Consider the following 20,684-nt stretch of genomic DNA (forward strand, 5'->3'; position numbering starts at 1 on the left):
ATTTTGGTAGATGGTGAACCAGAATTCGAGGTGAAAGACATTCTGGACTGAAAGTGGGTTAAATCAAAACTTTTCTATCTAGTTGATTGGAAAGGCTATGGTCCCCAAGAAAGGTCCTGGGAGCCAAGTGACTTTGTTCATGCACCATGCCTAGTAAACCGTTTTTATCGAAACTACCTGACCAAACCCGGACCAGAGGGACAAGCCACTTTGGGAGGGGCCTTGGGGGGGGAGTGCTGTCACATACCTGCCCCCAGACACCTGGAACAGACCAACCAGCCCAGGGTATTGGCACTCATGGGGACCTTCAAGGTCCCAAAGGATTCCCTAAGGGATTCCTGAACTCAGTCCTGGCGCCGTTGGCGCCAGGCTCATGCTGCCATCTCAAGTAAGGCAGGTTTCAAAGGGAGAGAACCACGTGCAGACCAGTCTGAGGCAGGCTGAAGGGATTACTTTACCAATGGACTACTTGCTAGGGTGTGGTTGGAGGGACTACTTTACCTGGGAACTACTTCTTGAAGGCTATATAAACCAAGCCTTCAGTACAGAACACTCTTTGCGTTATTCTGCACTTCTGCAGCGTAACTCTCACCGTGTCTGCAAACTCCAGGTCTGTCTTCAGCCATGCCCGTCCCGTCCTCTCGAGTTATCTGCAAGGAAGAAAGAGAGAGAAGAGAACTGAACCTGATGTTCCATCTCGGTCGCTCTGGAGTCACCGCTTCTGCTGAGATGCAAAGGAAAAGACACCAGGTTAGCAGCGCAACGCTAATACTTACCAGAAGGCTGCACATTCCAGTGATCCATAGAAGCACCATCACTCGATCATCGCTCCATCATCCGATCGCCACTCCGGAGCTGCCGCATCTGTAGAAAACAAAAGAAGACATCAGGTTAGCCGTGCAGTGGGGAAAAGGCCTCATTCAGACTTTAAAACCTTGCGCAGCGCCGCTACTCACCTGAAGGCAGCAATTCCTCGCGGTCCCGCAAGACATCACCACGCACTCTCAGCCTTGGATATACCGCACCTGCAGAATACAAGAACTGCAGGTTAGGTGCGCAGAAAACCGATACCGTGTGGAAAGATTATTGCATAACGCTGCTGCTAGACCTACCTTGGAAGCCAGCTACCATTTCCGGAAGGGACCCCGCTCCATATTAAGCACTGTGGGGAAACCTGTAAGGAAGAGGCACAGGAGTGAAATTTTGGCAACTTGAACTCTTAAGCAATCCATTCTTTGGAATAAAGACTTACCCATTGAGTCACAGTTGTCTGGAACTCTGCAGGATCAGTGAAGTAACTAGCTCCTTGAACAACTACGCACCCCTGCACACAGTCGTAAGATGGAGAGTCCGCCATTCATAACATAAAGGTGAGACATAGCACGGGGGTGCAAGAAGAGGTCACGGGAAGCGGGAGTTGCCCTCGTCTTTCTGATTGGGTAACATTTGGTTTAACCTTTTAGGCAACCTGCTTTGGTGACGAAAAGGGGAATCAGAGGGGGACGCGAGGAACCACTCTACACCGGATCATCCAGCTCAGTTCGGTGCCCCTATGGAGACCAGGTGAGCGTAACATATAGTTCTTACACAAGACCCCTTTTGCAGGCTCTGAAGAAAGCACAAGTGAGCAAGGAAAAAATAGAATGGACTGAGGAAATGGGGGGAGGGTTTGAAGAATTAAAGAAAGCAATTTGTACAGCTCCAGTTTTAGAAATTCCCAACTATTCTGAGGAGTTTTTCTTATTTTCGCACACGAATGGGACAGTTATGACAGCAATGCTTACACAGAGGACCACACTAGGGTATAAACCTCTGGCATACTATAGTGGGATTTTAAATCCAGTTATGAGAGGACACTTTTCTTGTGAAAATGCTGGCAGCAGCCGCGTTCGTCATTGAGAAGTCTACCAATATTGTGATGAGGTGTTCTATGACGTTTGTTGAGCATGCATTGTTTGCTGTTTTGGAGAAACCTACGGGTACATTGACATCTCAGAGGGCTTCTGCATATGGGGTAGTCATATCGAATCCAGCAGTCAAAGTAGTCAGGTGTAAAATAGTGAACTCTGCCACGTTTGTAGCTGAGCCACTGGCAGCAGGTGAGCATGTGCATGACTGCTCGAACTATGAGGAGATCTACAATGATATTCCAAGTGTAAAGGAGAATGCTCTAGTAGAGGGGGAGGTTCTCTTCATTGATGGGTCTGATCAATCTGATGGGAAAAGGCATTCAGGTTCAGCTGTGGTATGGTACAGAGCTAATGGGGAATTTGAAGTGGTAGCAAGTGTAAGACTATCTTCTCACATTTCAGCACAAGCAGCAGAATTGGTAACGCTTATTGTCGTGCTCGAGAAACATGTAGGGCAGGAAGTGACGGTGTACAGTGACTCCGCTTATGTGACACGGGAACGAAGCTGCAGACGAAAGAGGCCAAAAGGGTTGCATATTCACCAGATATTTCAAGTTTTCATACTCCGAATATAAAAGAAAAAGTGGTCACAATTATGACTGTAAATGAAGGGTTTAATAATTTGTCCAAAACACAGTTGCTGGAGGTTCAAGGCAGTGTTCCACAGGAAGAGCAAGAATTGTGGAAATTGAGGGGGTGTTCTTTAACTCTCTCTGAAGCATTGTGGTGACAGGACCCTGCATGTAACTAGGGAAAGCCTCTCAGCAGCTATTACAGAGGGCTGGTTCGTACTGAATCTGTTAGAACATGTAGTAAATTGCATTATATTTCAAAGGTTTACCGCTTGCACACATTGCGAACAATCAGAGGCGTGATTCCTTGACTGAATGGTCCTTTTCAGCATTTACATATTGACTATGTTCATATGCTGCAAGTATGTAGTGGATATAGGTATATGATAGTGGTGGTATGCCCCTTTTCAAGATGGATCAAAGCAGGTCCATGTACACACCCTGATGCCACTTGCGCTGCAAAGTTTTTAGTCTGAGAAGTCTTTCCTAGATGGGGACTATGTGAGGTGCTGAGATCCGAAAATGGGCCCTATTTTGTTAATGAAGTATTTGAACAGAGCAGTTTATTGCTTAACATAAAACGCACGTTTTCTTCTGCTTATCACCTGCAAGCGAATGGGGTATGTGAGAGACTCAACCGTATTCTCAAGGAAAGAATCGCTAAACTCAAATTGTCACTGAAGAAGGGATGGCTGTATTGCCTGCCCCTTGCATTATATGCATTAAGGAATCTGCCTGGGTCGGACCACCACCTCACACCCCATGAGTTAGTGATTGGGAGGCGAATGAGGCACCTCTGTCTTCTCCATCGAGGAGCAGAAGTGATGCCCAGACGACTGCAGAATTGTTTGGAAATTAGTTGCGGACGTATTTGACATGTATGACCGCTAGTATCTCTTTCATTTCAGATCAACTCAAGCGCAAGGGGTGTCGGTCTCAGGACACAGATGAAGACCATTCAGCAACCGGACTGCAAAAATGACTACCTGTACCTCAAATATTTATCGTAGATTCAATCCTAGTGCGCAACTTCACAAAGAAGTGGCACAAAACATGCTTTAGTGGACCCTTTGTGGTCGTAAAATGTCACCCCCTGAGCAGTAAAAGTCCAAGAAAGGCACACCTGGACTCATCTGGGTGATGTGAAGCAGTATGCTGGTGAGTCCGATGCACCCCCACCGCTTGATTCGGAAGCAAGACAAGAAGAAGTAGTTCAGCACATGCCGACTCGATCGATGACGAGGAAGAAGGATGCTAAGATTGCTGATTAAAATAAATGCAAGTGTGCATTTGGATCGTGGCTCACCTCGAACACTCTTTATAGATATTTTAGCAGGAGTGCAAAAGTAAACGAGCTCGAGCTGCAGGACTCTTTGAATTGGACTTTAGAAATTGTTGATGTTCTAAATATGCCAGATCTGGACTTTGAGTTTGATGACTGGAAAAGGGAGCAGTTTCCCGATTCATTCCTCACTGAGTTTCTCTTTGGTTAAGACTCCTGGTTCTATCTAATGTCGATGCCCATAGACTACTTATCGCTATCTTTGTTTACATACTTTGAGTCTATCCTTCTCTTGTTTGGCGTAATACTATCATTCGTGTTTCTCCAAGATCCTAAGAATCGCCCTGCAATTAGACGGTTACTTATGGAGATAATTGAGCAGATCTGGCAGCTACCTGAGCATCTAACAGAGTTTCCTAATGAAAAAGATTTTTTCTTCCTTAAAAGTAGTACACAGGAATGATGTGGACTGTTGAGAATAATGAAGTTCCAGAGTGAGCAAACTCAACGATGTGTGGAGAATCGAAAGTGGTGGAAACTGATGTATTGGTGCATAATATATGCGTGCTCAGGGTGTATCATTGTTTTTCTGATTTTGCTAGTCCACACTGTCTACCTCGTTGGTCCCAAAAAGGTAGGAGTCCCTTTGATTCTTCCCACTCCAGTGACTTATGCAGAATTATCTGTTGCAAAGAGATCAAGGCATATGCGATTTTCCCTACACCAGTGACACATGTAAATACACCAATTTCTCTGACAAGTGTTCCTCTGATTCCCCCTGTAGCATGGTCTGTTTTTGATATACTTCATGACCATTATGCACAAGCTCATTTGGCAAGAAGGAGACCTAAGAGAATCATAAGGGAACATTGAGTTAAATAATTATCCAGACAGCACAGCACATTTGGGGAATAACATGTGGTATCAGCACATGAAAGAGGTGGGAAAAAGAAACTCTGAGGAGAGTTGCTATGTTTGTGCTCTCCTACCTTATGCTATGGGGAAGTCCAAGATATTCATAGGTATAGAAATAGAAGTTCAGACAGCTCATTGCTTGGCTCACCTTGCACTCTGCCATACAAGAGGTCAGTTCCAGGGTCGAACAGCATCCTTGGTATGGGTGACTGAATGGTCAGCTCCAGAAGAAGTTGATTATGTGTAAGATTTAAAGACAAGAGCGAGACCACAAACCAGAGATCATGTGATAAGATATGAACAGCCTGGAATGAAGGCAGCAGGAATCAGATGCGAAATAAATAAAAAGCTCAATTGCCAAGGAATGATGAAAAAATATGAAGATGCAAGGAGAGAGGCCAGATGCAAATCTGGGGAACAGTGCTTTCTCCACATGGATGAGAAGAAGGCATATGCAGAGCTGTGACAGTAACAGAACATCAAAAACCAGTTATTGATCTTGTGGAGAAGGGATGCAAACCTCTCTGGCCGAAGCTTGCAAAATTGCTGACATCAGTTGAAGACAAAGGAGGCCTGTTGCCGATAGTGCCACTGGCTGGTGCAGAGCTATGCTTCAGAAACAATGGCACAAGAAAAGTCGGAGAGAATCAGCAGTGTGGTCTAATCTTCGATGTACAAGGAATGAAGGATGAAACAGTAGTGATAATGGACCACTACTGGGCCTGTGGATCTAGAGCATACATGAAGCTGCCCAAAGACTGGGGAGGGCTGTATTGTATAGTACGTGTCCATGTTCCAGCATTAGTGATTCAGAAGAGTGACATGAACATTGAAGAGTTTCCAAAGGGAGATGCTCACCTGAGAAAGAAAAGATCAGTTGGATTCCTCAATCGAACAAAAAGAGAGAACTACTTTTCAGCTAAATCAATAAAAGTTTTCAATGACATTCCATACGAATACAGGTTGTTCAGCCAGACTTCAGCGATATTCATGACAATCTTCATGCCAGGGATCCAGATGATGGCGAATGCCAGATTGTTGCAGGTAACCAGATGGGAGCTCCTGCAGACGATCAACACTGCCATAAAGGGATTTAATGCTATCAAGGAAGAGCTGGGAGCCATAACACTGATGACTCTTCAGAATAGTTATGTACTGGACATGACTACAGCTATGGATGGAGGTGTTTGTGCCAAAATCAGAGAATCGTGTTGCACATTCTTACCTTCTCACGATGAAGAGAATGGGACCTTGACAGAGTGTTATGACAGGCCCTTGGTCATAGGGTTCACTCCAAAGGACACTCAGGATACTCAGGACAGGTACTCTTAGTGGTTACTTTATTAGCTTCTCAGGTTACAGGATCAGATGTCATCAAGTAATTGAGCTATTAAGAGGATCAGGGATAATAGCCCACTGGCTCCCACCACCCAGGCTCACATATTGTAACTGCCTGGGTTAGATCCAATTCAACTCCAAACATTCTAACCTCACACTCCACACTCACAGCCTACAGTCTGATGATGACATCAATCCTGGCACAGCCCACATGCAAGCATAAGAGCCAACCCTAACACCTCCTTTCTTACAACAAACAAACACACGTCAAACTCACCAGAAGGAATCCAACCCTAACACCTCCTCCTGTTGCATAGAAACAAACCCACTACCACACACTATGCATAACTTCCTCGCTCCAACCATGTTCCACTTACCCCTGGGAAATGGAACCAGCAGGCTTAACTAACATCGTACAACAGACCCAGCCGCCACAACTAACACTTCTATCCAATCAAAACAACACAATTCACCTTCCGTTCCCACCTGCCACGAGGAACCTCGAACTGCCACTTTTGAGCACTAACTCCCAAAGCCGGGAAAAAACCAGGTACTATCATAACAACACAAGACACTTTCTAACAACCCAACAATCTACCGGGGTAAACAAGGAACCACAGTCTCAACTCATACCGCGGTTAAATCCACTCTGAATCGCAAGCAAACAAAGACATACCAGGTCACCAATCACTCACCCAATCACACCAATAAATAAATAAATTAAGGCAACAAGCTGTCACTATAACAACCATAACTAGTCCTATCTACAAATGTTGGCCAGATACTTGAGCGATTCTAAACAATTCAAAACACCCCAAAGTGAACACAGCTGCAGATGAAACTTTGCCAGGCCTCTGAAATTGATCAAGAGGAAACTCGAGAACAATTCCAGAAGTCACCTAAAGTTCAAGAATAGAAAACACAAGATGCAATGTCACCTGCATCTTCAGAAATCCAAACGAAATCCCTGGACCCTAACAGCTCCATAAGGTCACCATAAACCACATCAAAGCTTCACACAGCTTAAGGCACTAGTCCCCTGCTAGATACATCTGGGCTCTGCAAACCCACAACCGAAAACAACATAAAAGCTTCACAAAGCTTCACGTGAACTATCTGACCTTGCAGGACCACAACACCCACAACGCCACCAACTCTGCAGAGTTCCTTGACCATCCCTGGCCATGTACATCAATTAAAACACCTTCCGCAACACTGGACATGCATCAACACTCACAACTGCAACACAACACATAACATGTAGTACACCCATAAAAAGAATGTAAGACTGCTAGACAGCGCTGCAGTCGCTCTAGCAGTCATCATGGGTTGCACATCCATACGCTCACAAACAAAATATTACCTACAATGCCTCAACTGGTTATACTAAGCAGTACATTGACATAAGTATAAGCACATTATAAATTGCATATCTCATTTCCTAAAAGTCCATGTTGCTAAAAAACGGGCAATTCTAAATGCTGAAAATGCCTGAAAAGATGTTATGCTATGCATAATTTGGATCTCACCGCTCTTAATTGAGTATTCAAATTACAAATCTCGGACAAACCACTCACACTCAAACCACTCTCAAACAAAACATATCAAGATTCTAGAGTGGCAACCATAGTTTAAGAGTCCATAGTTTAAAAGTCTGTATTGTCACAAAAGGCAACACTAAACCTAGAAAGCCTCAAAGATGTTACCTCTAAACATAATGTGCATCATAAAATATCATTACATTGTACATGTACCTCACCACCCCAGATTACAAGTCACACAGGGTTACACTCCGGCAGTAGCAATAGCCCTACAATCACTCATACATATGTGTGTCAGTGGTATACACTTGCCGTAATCGGTATTCATTTTATCATTAACACCTTGAAACCGAACAGAAATCAACCAATTGGTGTCTCCCATGCGGACACCTGCTCAGGCCTCAGACCGCCTTCATTAAGAAAAGGACACTTCAATCCCCAAATAACACAACACCCCAAACTGCCTTCATATACATTGACGGTTTAAATGTTCCGTGAGTAACGACATAGAGCTCAGAACAGTAAACAGCATGCTGGCAATGTACTTATAAATCTTACTTTGATGCCGTACTCAACACATAGAAGCGGCTCAAATGTTAAACTTTGTAGCCGGTACAGACAGTACCTCTGCCTTCCTCAAGGAAAACTGGCAGCATCACTTCCAAGCAATATGCTCTTCACATCTTCAAAGGAGTCGAACTTCTTTCACTGGGAGTCTGCTCGTGCCATGGTACCAACAAGCGAGACCTCACACCTCTTAAACATTGTGCCTGCTCCTACGAAACTCCCTGTCGTCTCTCTGCTGACTAAATGTACAGCAAGGCTGGTTTCCTGATCACGCCGCAACACGCTGACAGGTGCTTTTTTCTAACATTCACGCTAGCGAGCAACAGCAGTTTCCGGCGTCTGTTAATGCACACTGTGGCCACCGTCGGCGTTCCAACCATCACCGAATCCATCAGCCACCACGCCTATGTCATCATTGCAGCCATGTAGGGGGAGCAGCCCAGAGCTCCGCAGTCCCAACGGCCGCCTCAACTGCACCGAAGAACAGATGGAGGCTCATGCCCATCCATCAGCAGTTTGGGACGACAGCACCAGAGAAACACTGCAAGGCATGGGGCCCGTCACTCGGTGAGTACATTTCCTTAAATTCCAGTAACTGTTAGATGGCTCTGCGGATTTTCTCTTAGTAGGTGCGAACTATCATGCTCTCATCAGCACCTTCAGTGGTAGCACGCATACATCCTCAAAACACCGGCAAGACTGCCAAAGTCCTCACTGTGCAGCTGCCAGAACAATCCCTGCTCAGGGAGCCTGGCTCCTAGACAGGCTCAAGCACTCACCGGAGCCTTCTGCCAGGCCTGGCCACACTGGGCACCTCCGGGCTAGTTTCTCCTTATGAGAACAGTCTCCTCTGCTCCGCCTTTTCTGCCAACTGGGTGCCTACTAGCCCAGCCCGTTCTACTCCGGCCTAGGTCCCTCACCTTGCTCCTGCCAAGGCACCTGCACTTTCTCAGCCCTAGGTGGTGGGCGCTACTCAGTCCATGGGGGGCAGTGGGCTCTCCCTCAACAGTCACTTTATCCTCTTGCCTGCACCCCCCCCCCCCCCCGCAGCAGAGTCTCTTTTCTCCTCTCTCACATGACATCACACAGGTACCTGTTTCTTTTTGCTTTCATGATGTCCACTCCAAGGTCCAGGTCCTCCTTCACCATCCCTTGGACCATCCTCATCGTCAATTGTTATAACCGGCCCTTGGTTCACTCCAAAGGACACTCAGGATACTCAGGACAGGTACTCTTAGTGGTTACTTTATTAGCTTCATGGTTACAGGATCAGATGTCATCAAGTCATTGAGATATTAAGAGGATCAGGGATAATAGCCCACTGGCTCCCACCACCCAGGATCACATATTGTAACTGCCTGGGTTAGACCAAATTCAACTCCAAACATTCAAACCTCACACTCCACACTCACAGCCTACATTCTGATGATATCAATCCTGGCTCAGCCCACATGCAAGCATACGAACCAACCCTAACACAGAGGCCATAACATTGATGAGGAAATTGCACATCAAGACGAAAGATGAAGTTGAAGATATTGCAGATAACAGCTGGTTTGCATCAATCTTCTCATGGGTTCCACAATGGATTATGAACATCTTCAAGTTCCTTGGAGCCTTGTTGGTGATGATCATGTTCGAATTTTGTGTGATCAAAATAATAATCACACAGTGCAAGAAGACAGTAAAGAAAGCAAAAAGAATGAAGATCATGATCGGTGTCGAATCAGGGTTTGGACCCAAAGAGCTGACGGATGGAGAGATCAAAAGGTATATAGTAGCCAGTAGTCATGCACCTGAGGGAACGAAGTTCCTGTATCCGAGAAACCACAAGCAGTATGTGGGAAGATGGATCTACTGCAGCCCTAAGGGACAATGTAGTCTCATGACATGGAGTATTGATGAGCATGTAAAATCAGCAGGATCCCTGAAAGGAGTAATGAAGATATGGACTCCAAAGAAGCACTTCTTCAGATGAGGATGTCTAGATTTGAAGACTGATAGGAGAGTGCTCAATGAATCAACCAAAGGGGGGACTGAAGAGGTGGGGCCAAGTGCCTCTACCAGAAGTCCCGCCCCTATTTTGCCTATATGTTGGCAACAGGAAATTGCGACATGCGCAACACCAGTGATGGTACCTACACCGTGAAGAGTCCTTGAAACAAGGTATCCATTGAGAAAACCCTACATGATATATTTGTGGAGAAATGACAGTCTTCTGAAGGTAATTAAAAGTGAAAGAGAAGAATCGTAATGTCACATGAAGCAGAAATGACGCACCCAGAAGAAATGCCAATGAAGAAGGTGAATAGACCTTATAGAATCTAATGGCGAAGTATAAAATTGAGTAACATTTCATGAGCAAAATGAAGATTGCACATGTGGAGAAGCACTGACGAAAATGCAAATCCGTTTTATAATTGTACAGATAGAGTAACGCAAGTAGACTAAGTAAATAGATTGCAGACTATGCTGCCAATATATATATATGTGTGTATAGAATCTGGATGTTCCACAACTAATTTTAGCATACTTGGATCCCATAAATAGAAGGGCTGAAAGTATGGCACAGTAGAATAAAACAGCTGATGGCAAAGGAAGACTCGAGAAGGCTTGTCTGGCCTGGTTATCAAGGGTTGGGGCAGTCAAGAAACTGGTTATCTACTCGAGAAGATACAATGAACGTGAGAAGCGAGCCGGGCTCCAGTTGGGGTGTAATGGAAAAACACTAGAAGTGCCAGGTTTTATTCATTAAATATGATTAAATGCAGCAAAGGAGCTCAAAACGTGGTCTCCTGTCACATGGTCAAGTTGGAAATAGACTTGGGGCGACCTACACCGAGACTAGAAGATAAGGGCATGCTCATACTCCCTTTTATTCTCAGGCAGTGACCCTTTGCAAGGCCAAGTTCAAATAACTAATTGAATGGCAGATAGTAGGATTGATGATGATGGTGGGCTAATTGGGGGGGAGGCAGGACCAAGCCAACCCTCCAGCACCTGGGGTACCAGCTTGCATGCTGCTAATGAGTGGAATATTCCAGAAGGGTACAAGCGTGCCAACCAATTATAGAGGGCTACGTAGCAAAGAGCACTATAGTTTGAAAGCCAATGAAACGTGTATTAGTATGACACGGAAGATGACTTGCACTAGGTGTGAGCATAGCTGACCACCTGACCTTAGAGACCCAATCACAGTCCAGTCCCCGATAGAAGGTATACGTAGGTGTTCCCGTTAAGCCTATCACATCCCCTAGTACGTTTTCCTATTTTGCCATGTAGTATGACGTCAATCATGATGGGTTTTTGCTATAAATATGTGTTTTTACATATGAGTCATTGAGAGACTTAAGATTGTTCGGCGTCCGTTGATGCCCATTGTACTCCCTGTTTTAGACATTTGCAATTAAAACAGTTGTGTTTTGCCAACTTCCTGATTCGGTCTGATTATTGATGTATGAGTAAGCTATGCATCCCCATCCACCTCAAATACTGTTACCTTGTCTTAATGGGCCTACGGGTTCACTTCAATTAGGTCTACAATGAACAATGGATTATGAATTGCGAATTGTTAAATATTGGTGCTTCCAACATTGAAAACTGGACTTTGTTTAAATTGATAACATAAATTAATCTTTAAGACCCACAAATTATAAAATGAAATGAATGTAATAATGTATCCAGAGAATCAGTTCCACTGACTACCTCAACCTCACACTAGTAGATTCTTATTTTATTTTTCAATTTTGCTGAATTACAAATGTTGAGGTGTATGTAACAGTTAACCGAGCTTAGTAATGCACTGCAAAAGGGTTGGCAGTTGAAAGTGTAACATGTTTCTTCCTCTTACTGCAGGATGCCGGCGAAATGGTTCGTTCATTTGTTGGTGGATTGGAGCTGATTGTAAATTTGTTGAAATCGGAGAACATGGAAGTTCTAGCAAGTGTATGTGCTGCTATCACAAATGTAGCCAAAGATGAAGAAAATTTAGCTGTCATAACAGATCATGGTGTTGTCCCTCTGTTGGCTAAACTAGCATACACTGTAAGTATGAATTATCTTCTTTCTGCTTGTTAACATCCTAATAAGTGAATGCTGCCTTGCACGTAAAAGTCAGAGGTCAAAGTGAGTGATAATTATTGTGATGGGAACAAAGTTCCACTAGTTTAACACTCATCGTCACAGCTCAGGAACTTTCCAGGTAAATCATACACTCCTGCTCAGCTTTAGAAGCCTATTTTGGAATGTATGCTGTGGACGTGGAGAAGTGCATCCATTTTTGAACATGCATCTGTAGTGTTCTGCTTAAAAGGTCTTGTAGAACATTGATAGCCAAAATACATACCTTATTTCCTGGATCAGTGTATCTTTTTGGTATTAATGTCTGGCACGTTGCCTTTTTTGCTGAATCTATGGTGTGTATTGGTCACTGTGGTGAACCTAACAATGTCACTACTCCCTCTCTGGGGAAACTCTCTTCCCATATGACCATGAAAGGACAGCCGCTACCTGATCCGGACCCTGGGGGAGGCTGTCTCAGGGATAACCATATAGGGGGCGACAACCCTGATGGGAGGGAAGGAGACTCACTAGCAGGAACCTGGTATCCCCCTTTCAACAAGTCAGGCTATGGCACATACTCTCTGAATCCACCATCCTGTAATGCATATTGTGACATAGAGCCAATCCACCCACTTAGTACTGACTGTAAGGCTTTCTCCCATTCTCGTTATGAAAAGACTAAGATGACGAAGATGCGGGAGCAATGCAGATCACGGAACTAAAGACGCGCTCTAGTGGTTGGAGGAATCGGATAGGTGCTGGGACATTTGAAATACTGGCACCGCATGGAAAACAGAGTTCCATTTTACCCAACAGAGGTCGAGAAATAAGAAAGGTAACAGCTGCAGAGGGGAGCATGCAATTTGCTATTGGTGCCATCACGATAAGCTTGGGAGAAGGTACACCGCAATGGAGCCTGCAGCAGGAGAGGCTGTGGGGAAGCGGCCAAGGTGAAGCGGGTACCAGAGAGCAGACGCAATGCCACCAGCAAGAAAAGGCCCTCTGCTGCAGAGAGCGAAGGCCGCAGAGAATACCTAAGCAGCCACAGGAGACAGGTGAGCCAAGGCAAGGGAAGTGAGACACCGGGGCGCTTCTCGGCGTAGACCGCATTGCAAACAGTGACATCAGTAAAGCGAAGCTGAGCAAGGGAGCGGGAACACTGGAAATATTATGAAACAACATCAATGAAAAGGGGGTGAAGACCCAAAGGCTGAGTGAGCCAAATGGATATATGTTAAGGAAGTCCTGGCAGGCAAGTATACCAGACAACGTGTGGCGAGTTTACAGTGAACATTGTGAAAGCCCTGGCAGGAGAGCATACCAGGCAATGTGATTGAGTCTGGGACCCGCTCCCATGTAGAAAGTGAACGATGTGAAAGCCTGGCAGGATAAGTTCACAAGGCAGTGTGGATTGCGAGTCTGGGACCTACACCTAATTGTAAATGAAACGTAAGAATTGCGAAGACGGAAACAAACCTCTTAAGATTGTTGAAACTCCAGGGAAAGGGAACCACACCCCATGGACAAGAAAGTTGTATCTTATAAAGTCAAGGAGTGACAGAGAAGCCCTTGAGTTATTGAAATTCGAGGGAAAGGGGCCATACCCCTTGCACCAAAGAACTGTATATATTTGAGGAAAATAACTCAGTTTGTGAACTGTAAAGAAGCTGGGAAATCTCAAGGGAAGGGAGCCACCTCCTGAGGATTGTGGAGCTTTGATTTATTTGTTTCTTTTTGCACTCTTTTTAGAACTTTGTGTTGGAACTGTGGAAAGAAACACAGTTAACCAGTTGAGAGACTATATACCTTTTCACGTTATTATAGGTTTAGAATGTATGAGTCAGGTTAGGATTTCGTACACAGGACAGAGAACTTTTTTGCTTTTGGAAATTCTGACATTGACATCCTTTAGTTTTCTTGAGGCTGGGAAACCCCTCGTAGCAATAGGGCGAGATAGGTCTTTCTCCAACCATTCTTTTACTTTAATAAAAGTTTATAGCATTCAACACATTGCCCTTGTTTCCGAGTCTTACTCCTGATTCATTAGATCACATGAATATAACCATGCCTAGACCACTTTTGTGTCTCTCTAACAGCAATTCCAAAAGACTGTACAGGACTTTCCTATATTTCCTTGAGTTAATTTTTTGTGAAACATAGAGGACACTGGCTTTCTTTAAATGTGTACTATTTTAAATTGTTGTAGTGTGGAACTACTATAAAACAATACAATACAAAGTGTCAGTCTTAAAAGAAAAATGTAAATAGCCATTGTGAGAAACCAAAGGGTGTCGCACCCGCTAGTCCTCTAGAACTTGTCATCCAGGTGACCAGAACACGGCCATCTCTTTTGGATCCAGTTCCTGGGGGTGGACCAGTGCAGGAGGATCACCTGGGCGAGGAGTCTTCAGGGAGTGGGGGTTAGGCTGCCGATGGTGAGACCCAGTATTCCCCCCTTTTCTCATCCCTTGGTCCGTCGCTCTGCTCCAGTAGGTGTGCCTTAGCCCCGGAAGTTCTGCTCGTACTCGTACTTACTTTTCGAGCGCCAGTTCATGGCGTAGGGGACGCTTCTCTTAGAAATTCAAGAAAAGGTACCCATTGAGCATCTATGTATGGATGGGATTCCTTAAACAACGCTGTAAGACTCTCCATATCATAGATTTCTTTGGCTTTTCGCAGCCAGTTAGCTTTAGGCCGCAGGGTATTTCCTTTCCATTTTATGGTAACACAGACACAAGTCGATAAGAAGAGGTTTCTGGGCATGTGAGGGAGAAATTGATGCTGTTCTTCAACCTTCTCCACCCGAATAGAACTGTGAGGGGGGTAAGCTCTCTATGGATACCCTATATCTTGTAAATCCACCCAAGGATCTCTTTCCAAAACAGTTGGATGCTAGGACATTCCCACCACTGATGCCAATAAGTACTAACTACGGTACAACCTCTCCAACAGTACAGAGAGATGCCTGCATACATTTTGGCCAAGCGTTGGGGGGGGGAGGGGTAAGGTGCCATTGAGTCAGGATCCTGCAATTGTGCATTTTGTATTGTGTTGCAATGGATGATTTCCAAACTGCTCTGTATATTGCCTTCCAGCCCTCCTGATTGTACTCCCACCCCAGGGCAGCCTCCCAGTTTGCCTTTGCGCGTGGTGTTGGCAGATGGCCTCTGTCTAATAGCGCCTAATACATTCTCGATATGAGGCCTTTCGTGCTTAATTGAGTATTTAATATGTTTTCAAAGGGGGTGAGCTGGCGCTGTAGCTGTCCCTTCCACCTCCCATATGTGAGGACCCCTTTCAGTTGTCGGAATGGAAGGGGTCTAATGGCTTGGCCCTGCTGTGCCGTCTCTAACTCCCCCTTGGTCAGGAAAACCCTGTCCCTCCACATCTGACCCGCCCTCACCAGCCCTTGTTCGTATTGTGCTTGGAAGCGATTCGGGTCCACTATGAGGTCTCTAATGGGGGGAGCCCATATACAGCTAAGGGGGGAGGCCAAGTTGTGACCCCTGCCAAATTTCGGGTTTTTCGGGTACCATACAGACAACAGCACCCCCAAAACCGGGTGTTCTCAAGCTTTTTGTGGGATCGATCTGGCAGGGGCCCAAAGCCACTCTCCTAGGGTCACCAGGGTGAATAGGCCATTCTCTAGATGGACCCACTGTTTAGTTGTTGACTCTCAAATGTGGTCTACCAATATGCGCAATTGTGTTGCTTTTTAATATACCAGGAGATCAGGGTATGCTAAGCCCCCCTTCTCTTTCGGAGAATCAGTGTATTGTATGCGATTCTGGGTTTTTTCCGGTCCCAAAGGAATGCCAACAACACACTCTTGGCCATAGAGAGGAAGGACTCTGGAAGAATCACTGGGAGGGATTGAAACAGGAAAAGAAGTCGTGACAGAACGTTAATTTTAATGGCAGTTAATTTACCCGCCCATGAAAGTTTGAGCTTCTCCCAATTTAGTAAATCCTGTTGTATTGCATCCCAGAGCGGTTTGTAGTTGGCGTGAAATAGGTCCTGCAGTTGTCTGTTTATCATTACCCCGAGGTAGCGTAAGCCTTCTCGTGCCACTTTAAGGCCCCAGTTTGCTGGGTTTGCTGCTGCTGGTATGGCATCTGCTATCGGGGAGGGCCACTGTTTTTGTGCGGTTTATGCAGAATCCCGAGTGGGCTCCATAGTTCTCTATACCCTCTAGGAGGGTGGCGATCGACTGTGTGGGGTGAGTGAGGTAGGCCAGTACATTGGCTGCAAACAAGGCAAGTTTATAATGTCTGACATGTTTTTTGAAGCCCTGTATCTGGTCATCGCCTCTTATACTCTAGGTTAAAGGCTCCATAACCAAGATGTAGACCAGCAGCGAGAGGGGGCATCCTTGCCTGATCCCCCTTGTATGGGTGAACTGAGGGGATGCGACTCCATTGACCACAACTCTTGCTTGAGTGTTATAAAGAGCTAGTGCATCTCTTATCCACTCCAAGCCGAACCCTGTTTTTGTAGGATTTGTGTCATAAAGCGCCATTCCACCCGGTCAAAGGCCTTTTCGGCGTTGACCGAGATCAGTGTGGGATTGATGTTGTGCACGTCGATAGATGCTATTAGGTCCAGGGTCTTCCGAACGTTATCGGCGCCCTGTCTATCTTTCACATACCCCACTTGGTCATTATGGACCAGCTGGGGAGGACGTGGCTCAGCCTGCTGCCTAAGATACTTGCGTGTATTTTTGCGTCCACGTTCAGCAACGAAATTGGCCTGTACGAGGCGCATTCTAACCTATCCTTCCCTTCTTTTGGTGTTACAATAATCCTAGCTTCCGTGAATGATGGTGGACCTTCTCTTGTGGCCATGATGTCATTAAACAGGCAAGCCAGGAATGGGGCGAGGGCACCTTTCAGCCTCTTGTAGAAGGCTGGAGTATAGCCGTCCGAGCCTGGTGCTGAACCTGCTTTTAAGCGGGAGATGGCTTGGTTTACCTCTTCCGGTGTTATTGGAGTGGTTCATTTCATCTTTCGCAGAGGGTGGTATCGGAGGGAATGAGACTCCGGCCTGTGCTTGCGGCGTGGGGTCACAGTCTAGTGTAAAGCTGTTCATAACATTGCGCAAAAAAAGTAGTCATTTCTGTTGGTTCTATCAGGGTGCTGCCTGTGGGGGAGTTTATTTTGAGGACGGCCCTGTCCGCTCTCTCCTTTCGTAGTCTGGCTGCAAGCAAGGTGTGTGCTTTGTCACCTTTTTCAAAATATCTTTGCTTCACATATCTTAGGTGAGTCAGAGCTTTCTCTTGCCAGAACTTTCAGGTCCTGCCTAAGAGTTCTTATATCCCCCCTAAGTTCTGTGGAGTCGCCGTTTTCCCCCCTTAGAGTTGTCTCCTTTTCTTGTATTATTTTCTTAATTTGGATTTTTTTTTAGGGCCTCATTACACGTTGTGCGGTAATAAACGGCATTTACCGGCATGGCGCTATTAGCGTTTCTGCCCTCGCAAGAGGGTGCTAATTGCATACCATTACGAGTACGCGGACACGAGCATAGCGCCATGTCGGTAATGACCCTACCGCCATGCCGTAAAAGTCCCCAAAAAGTCCCTTACCGGCTTCGACCAAAGTGCTAATAGCACCTCTGTCCTCATGCTACATGCAATTTGTGGTCACCGCTATGAGCGGTCACCGCCATTGGCGGTCACCGTTAAAAAGCGGAACCGGAAATAGCGTCATCGCACAGGAACGGGAAAGAGCACGGCGGCCATCTTTAAAAACACAATCCATTGCCATCCTCTGCATCCAGGACCTCTTTCCAGGAAACAAGAACACAAATCCATCCCGGATAGCCCGAAGATGCCCAAGGCCGTGAAAAAAGTTGCTGATCGCCAGCGAAAAGAAAAATTCAGCAATGAGGAGCTGATCATGCTCACTGAGACACTTGCGGCAAATGCCAATGTAGTCTTCAGCAATGACATGCAGCGGGAGACCCTCCTAAAAAAAAAAGGCCATCTGGGCAGAGGTTGCCCACAAAGTCAGTGCGTTGGGCACCACCACCCGCACAGTCAAGGACTGCCGTAAGAGGTGGGACGACCTCCAGGTCCGTGTCAGAAACATACTGTCAGTGAATCGCAAGCTGGCAATGGGCACAGGAGGTGGCGCTGATTCCCCTCTGAAACTCTGGGAGTGGGAGGAGATCTGCACCTCCACAATTGGTGTGGAATCGGTAGAGGGTGTTGGAGACATGGAGCATGGTGTGGCCACTTCATCCGATGGAGGTGAGTGTATACATCAAACAATGCACAGTGAAGGGTGAGGTGTCCCCCAAATATGTGTCCATATTCAGGCCATGGATCCAGCCACAAACATACATGCATGCATCACCACATACACGTGCAACACAGACCCATTCATGCATGACCCACCCGGCATCCCCATTACCGGAATCCAAAATAAAGAGTCCCCAATGCATAGAGAGGCATGACGTAAACATTCTGCATAAGGCACGTTGAACCATAAACGATGATATTCCCTATTTTTGACCCCTACAGGATCACAGACAGACACTGAAGACCCACGCACTGCGACACCTGCTCCCCCAGCAACGAAAAAGCCCAGGAGAGATGAGACAGGGGACACCGCCACCACCTCAAGGGGAACCGTGAGGAGTGTTCAGCAGCAGAGGGCCAAAGGCAGCAAGAGCACCAGTTCGACGCAGCCTGAGGCCACGGCTGCTGCTATTGTTGCACCCACGGCAGTGTGTCCCTTTACATGTGAAATCAGTACGGAGGGCACGCACTCTGCTGCCACCAGTTCAACTGGTGAGGCAGCAGCCACTGCACCACTTTTGGATGTGGAGGAGGCAATTGACGTTCTGGATCGAAGCCAGACCCCCAGCCCAACACGGTCCATTGAGCCCAGCCCTAGGACATCATCAGGATCAGGTAGCCATGGAGTATCAGCCACCCACACCGTGGAAGGGGCATGGAGCCCTCAGGTGTCCTCACCTTATGCCAGAGGCATGGACCAGGGCGCTGCAGCCACCCCAACAGCTCGTAGCACGCAACATGACCTTGCATCCATCAGCCAGAGGCAGGTCGAAATCACTGCGCTGGTTGGGCAGCATGTGGCATGTGGTTGGGCAGCGTCTGAGGGATGACATCTGTATGTATGCAAGCCAGACAAGGGAGGGCATGGAGGCCTGCACGAACAGGATTTGCGAGGAAGTGGCCCAACTCAGGCAGGCCATGACACGAATTGCGGACGCCATTGAGCGCCAATACCCACCCCCAACACAGGATTAACCGGGTCCCTCCTCCTCTGCGAGTTCCCGGCAAACAAGCCCCCTGCGCCGCTCTCTGCGCAACTTGAGGTGCACGACATTCCAACCACCCAATGGCGGAGGAGGCACCGAGGATTAGGGCCAGCAAGGACTAGGTGGCACATGTGGAGCAGGACACGTACACACTATAAGGCTCACATGGGGGTGTTGTGGGGGGGTGTTTTTGGGAGTGTTGTGGGGGGAGGGGGGAAATGGTGTTTTTGGGAGTGTTGTGGGGGGAGGGGGAGAAAGGTTGTTTGCACAGTTGGGGCCATGCACTTTTTGTTCACATTCTGATCACAATGAAACTGTTGAGAATTTGAAACACAAGCTTGGTCTTCATCATTGTGTATGTGTACTTTATTGGGGAGAGGGTCCTTTGTGGGCCTCACCACATGCATCAGGGCAACAATACCCATCTCCATCCATAATAGTTCTCCCTTGTATCTCATGAAATTTGATACATCACATGCAGACGCACATCGTGTCCCTCCTGGCCATCGCCTCTTGCACGTCCTACCGGACCATTTCACCCATCCTCATCCCCATCAACATCATCCTCATCTGGTGGTTGCATGTTAATGTCAGGTGGCATAGGCACATTCCGTCTGATGCACATTTTGTGCTGCATTACACATGCCATGGTTATCTTCGGCACTTTGTCATGGCCGTACAGGAGAGCCTCACCTGGCCCGCTTAGGCACCAGGGCTGTGTCTTTGAAAGGCCAAATGCCTGCTCTATCACGACGTGGGTACGGGTATGTGCAATATTGTAGTCCTCTTCCTGCTGGTTCTGTGGGTTCCGTACAGGGGCTAGGAGCCACCTCCTCAGGGGATAGGCGGCGTCACCTGTATGGGGTGAAGAATGGGTACCTGTTACCAGTCATCTCTGGTGCGGCCTGTACATGTCACACAAATCGTCCTTGCATTGTGATTGTAAATCACAACTACCAGCATGCATGCAGACGAGCTGCGTGATTGCAATGTGCAAAGCTGAGCTCGACCATGCAAGTGGACATGTCCGAATCATGCCTCCGACAGTAATAGAAATGTCCTGGGTGAGGCCAGGTCTCAGGTGTCCCTGGGCCCAGGCAAATATAGTACCAAACTGCCAGTGTACTGCCATTCCGACATCCATGTTGCCATGCTGTGAAGCATCACTTCAGTGGTGCTATTGGTGTGTGGTTCGATGCTATGGCTAGGGGTG

At 46.6% G+C, this 20,684-nt stretch overlaps 1 protein-coding gene across 1 annotated transcript in view; it reads left to right on the forward strand.

Annotated features, from left to right (window-relative positions):
• ODAD2 (outer dynein arm docking complex subunit 2) overlaps positions 1-20,684 on the forward strand; it is a 1,183,909-nt gene that overhangs the window by 1,053,516 nt on the left and 109,709 nt on the right. The window contains exon 18 of the mRNA XM_069648108.1: positions 11,981-12,169. Within this exon, the coding sequence (XP_069504209.1) occupies positions 11,981-12,169 (189 nt within the window). The remainder of the gene's footprint in view (positions 1-11,980; positions 12,170-20,684) is intronic.

Source organism: Ambystoma mexicanum, chromosome 2q (assembly GCF_040938575.1).
Source record: "Ambystoma mexicanum isolate Mex_15411 chromosome 2q, UKY_AmexF1_1, whole genome shotgun sequence".
Lineage (NCBI taxonomy): Eukaryota > Metazoa > Chordata > Amphibia > Caudata > Ambystomatidae > Ambystoma > Ambystoma mexicanum.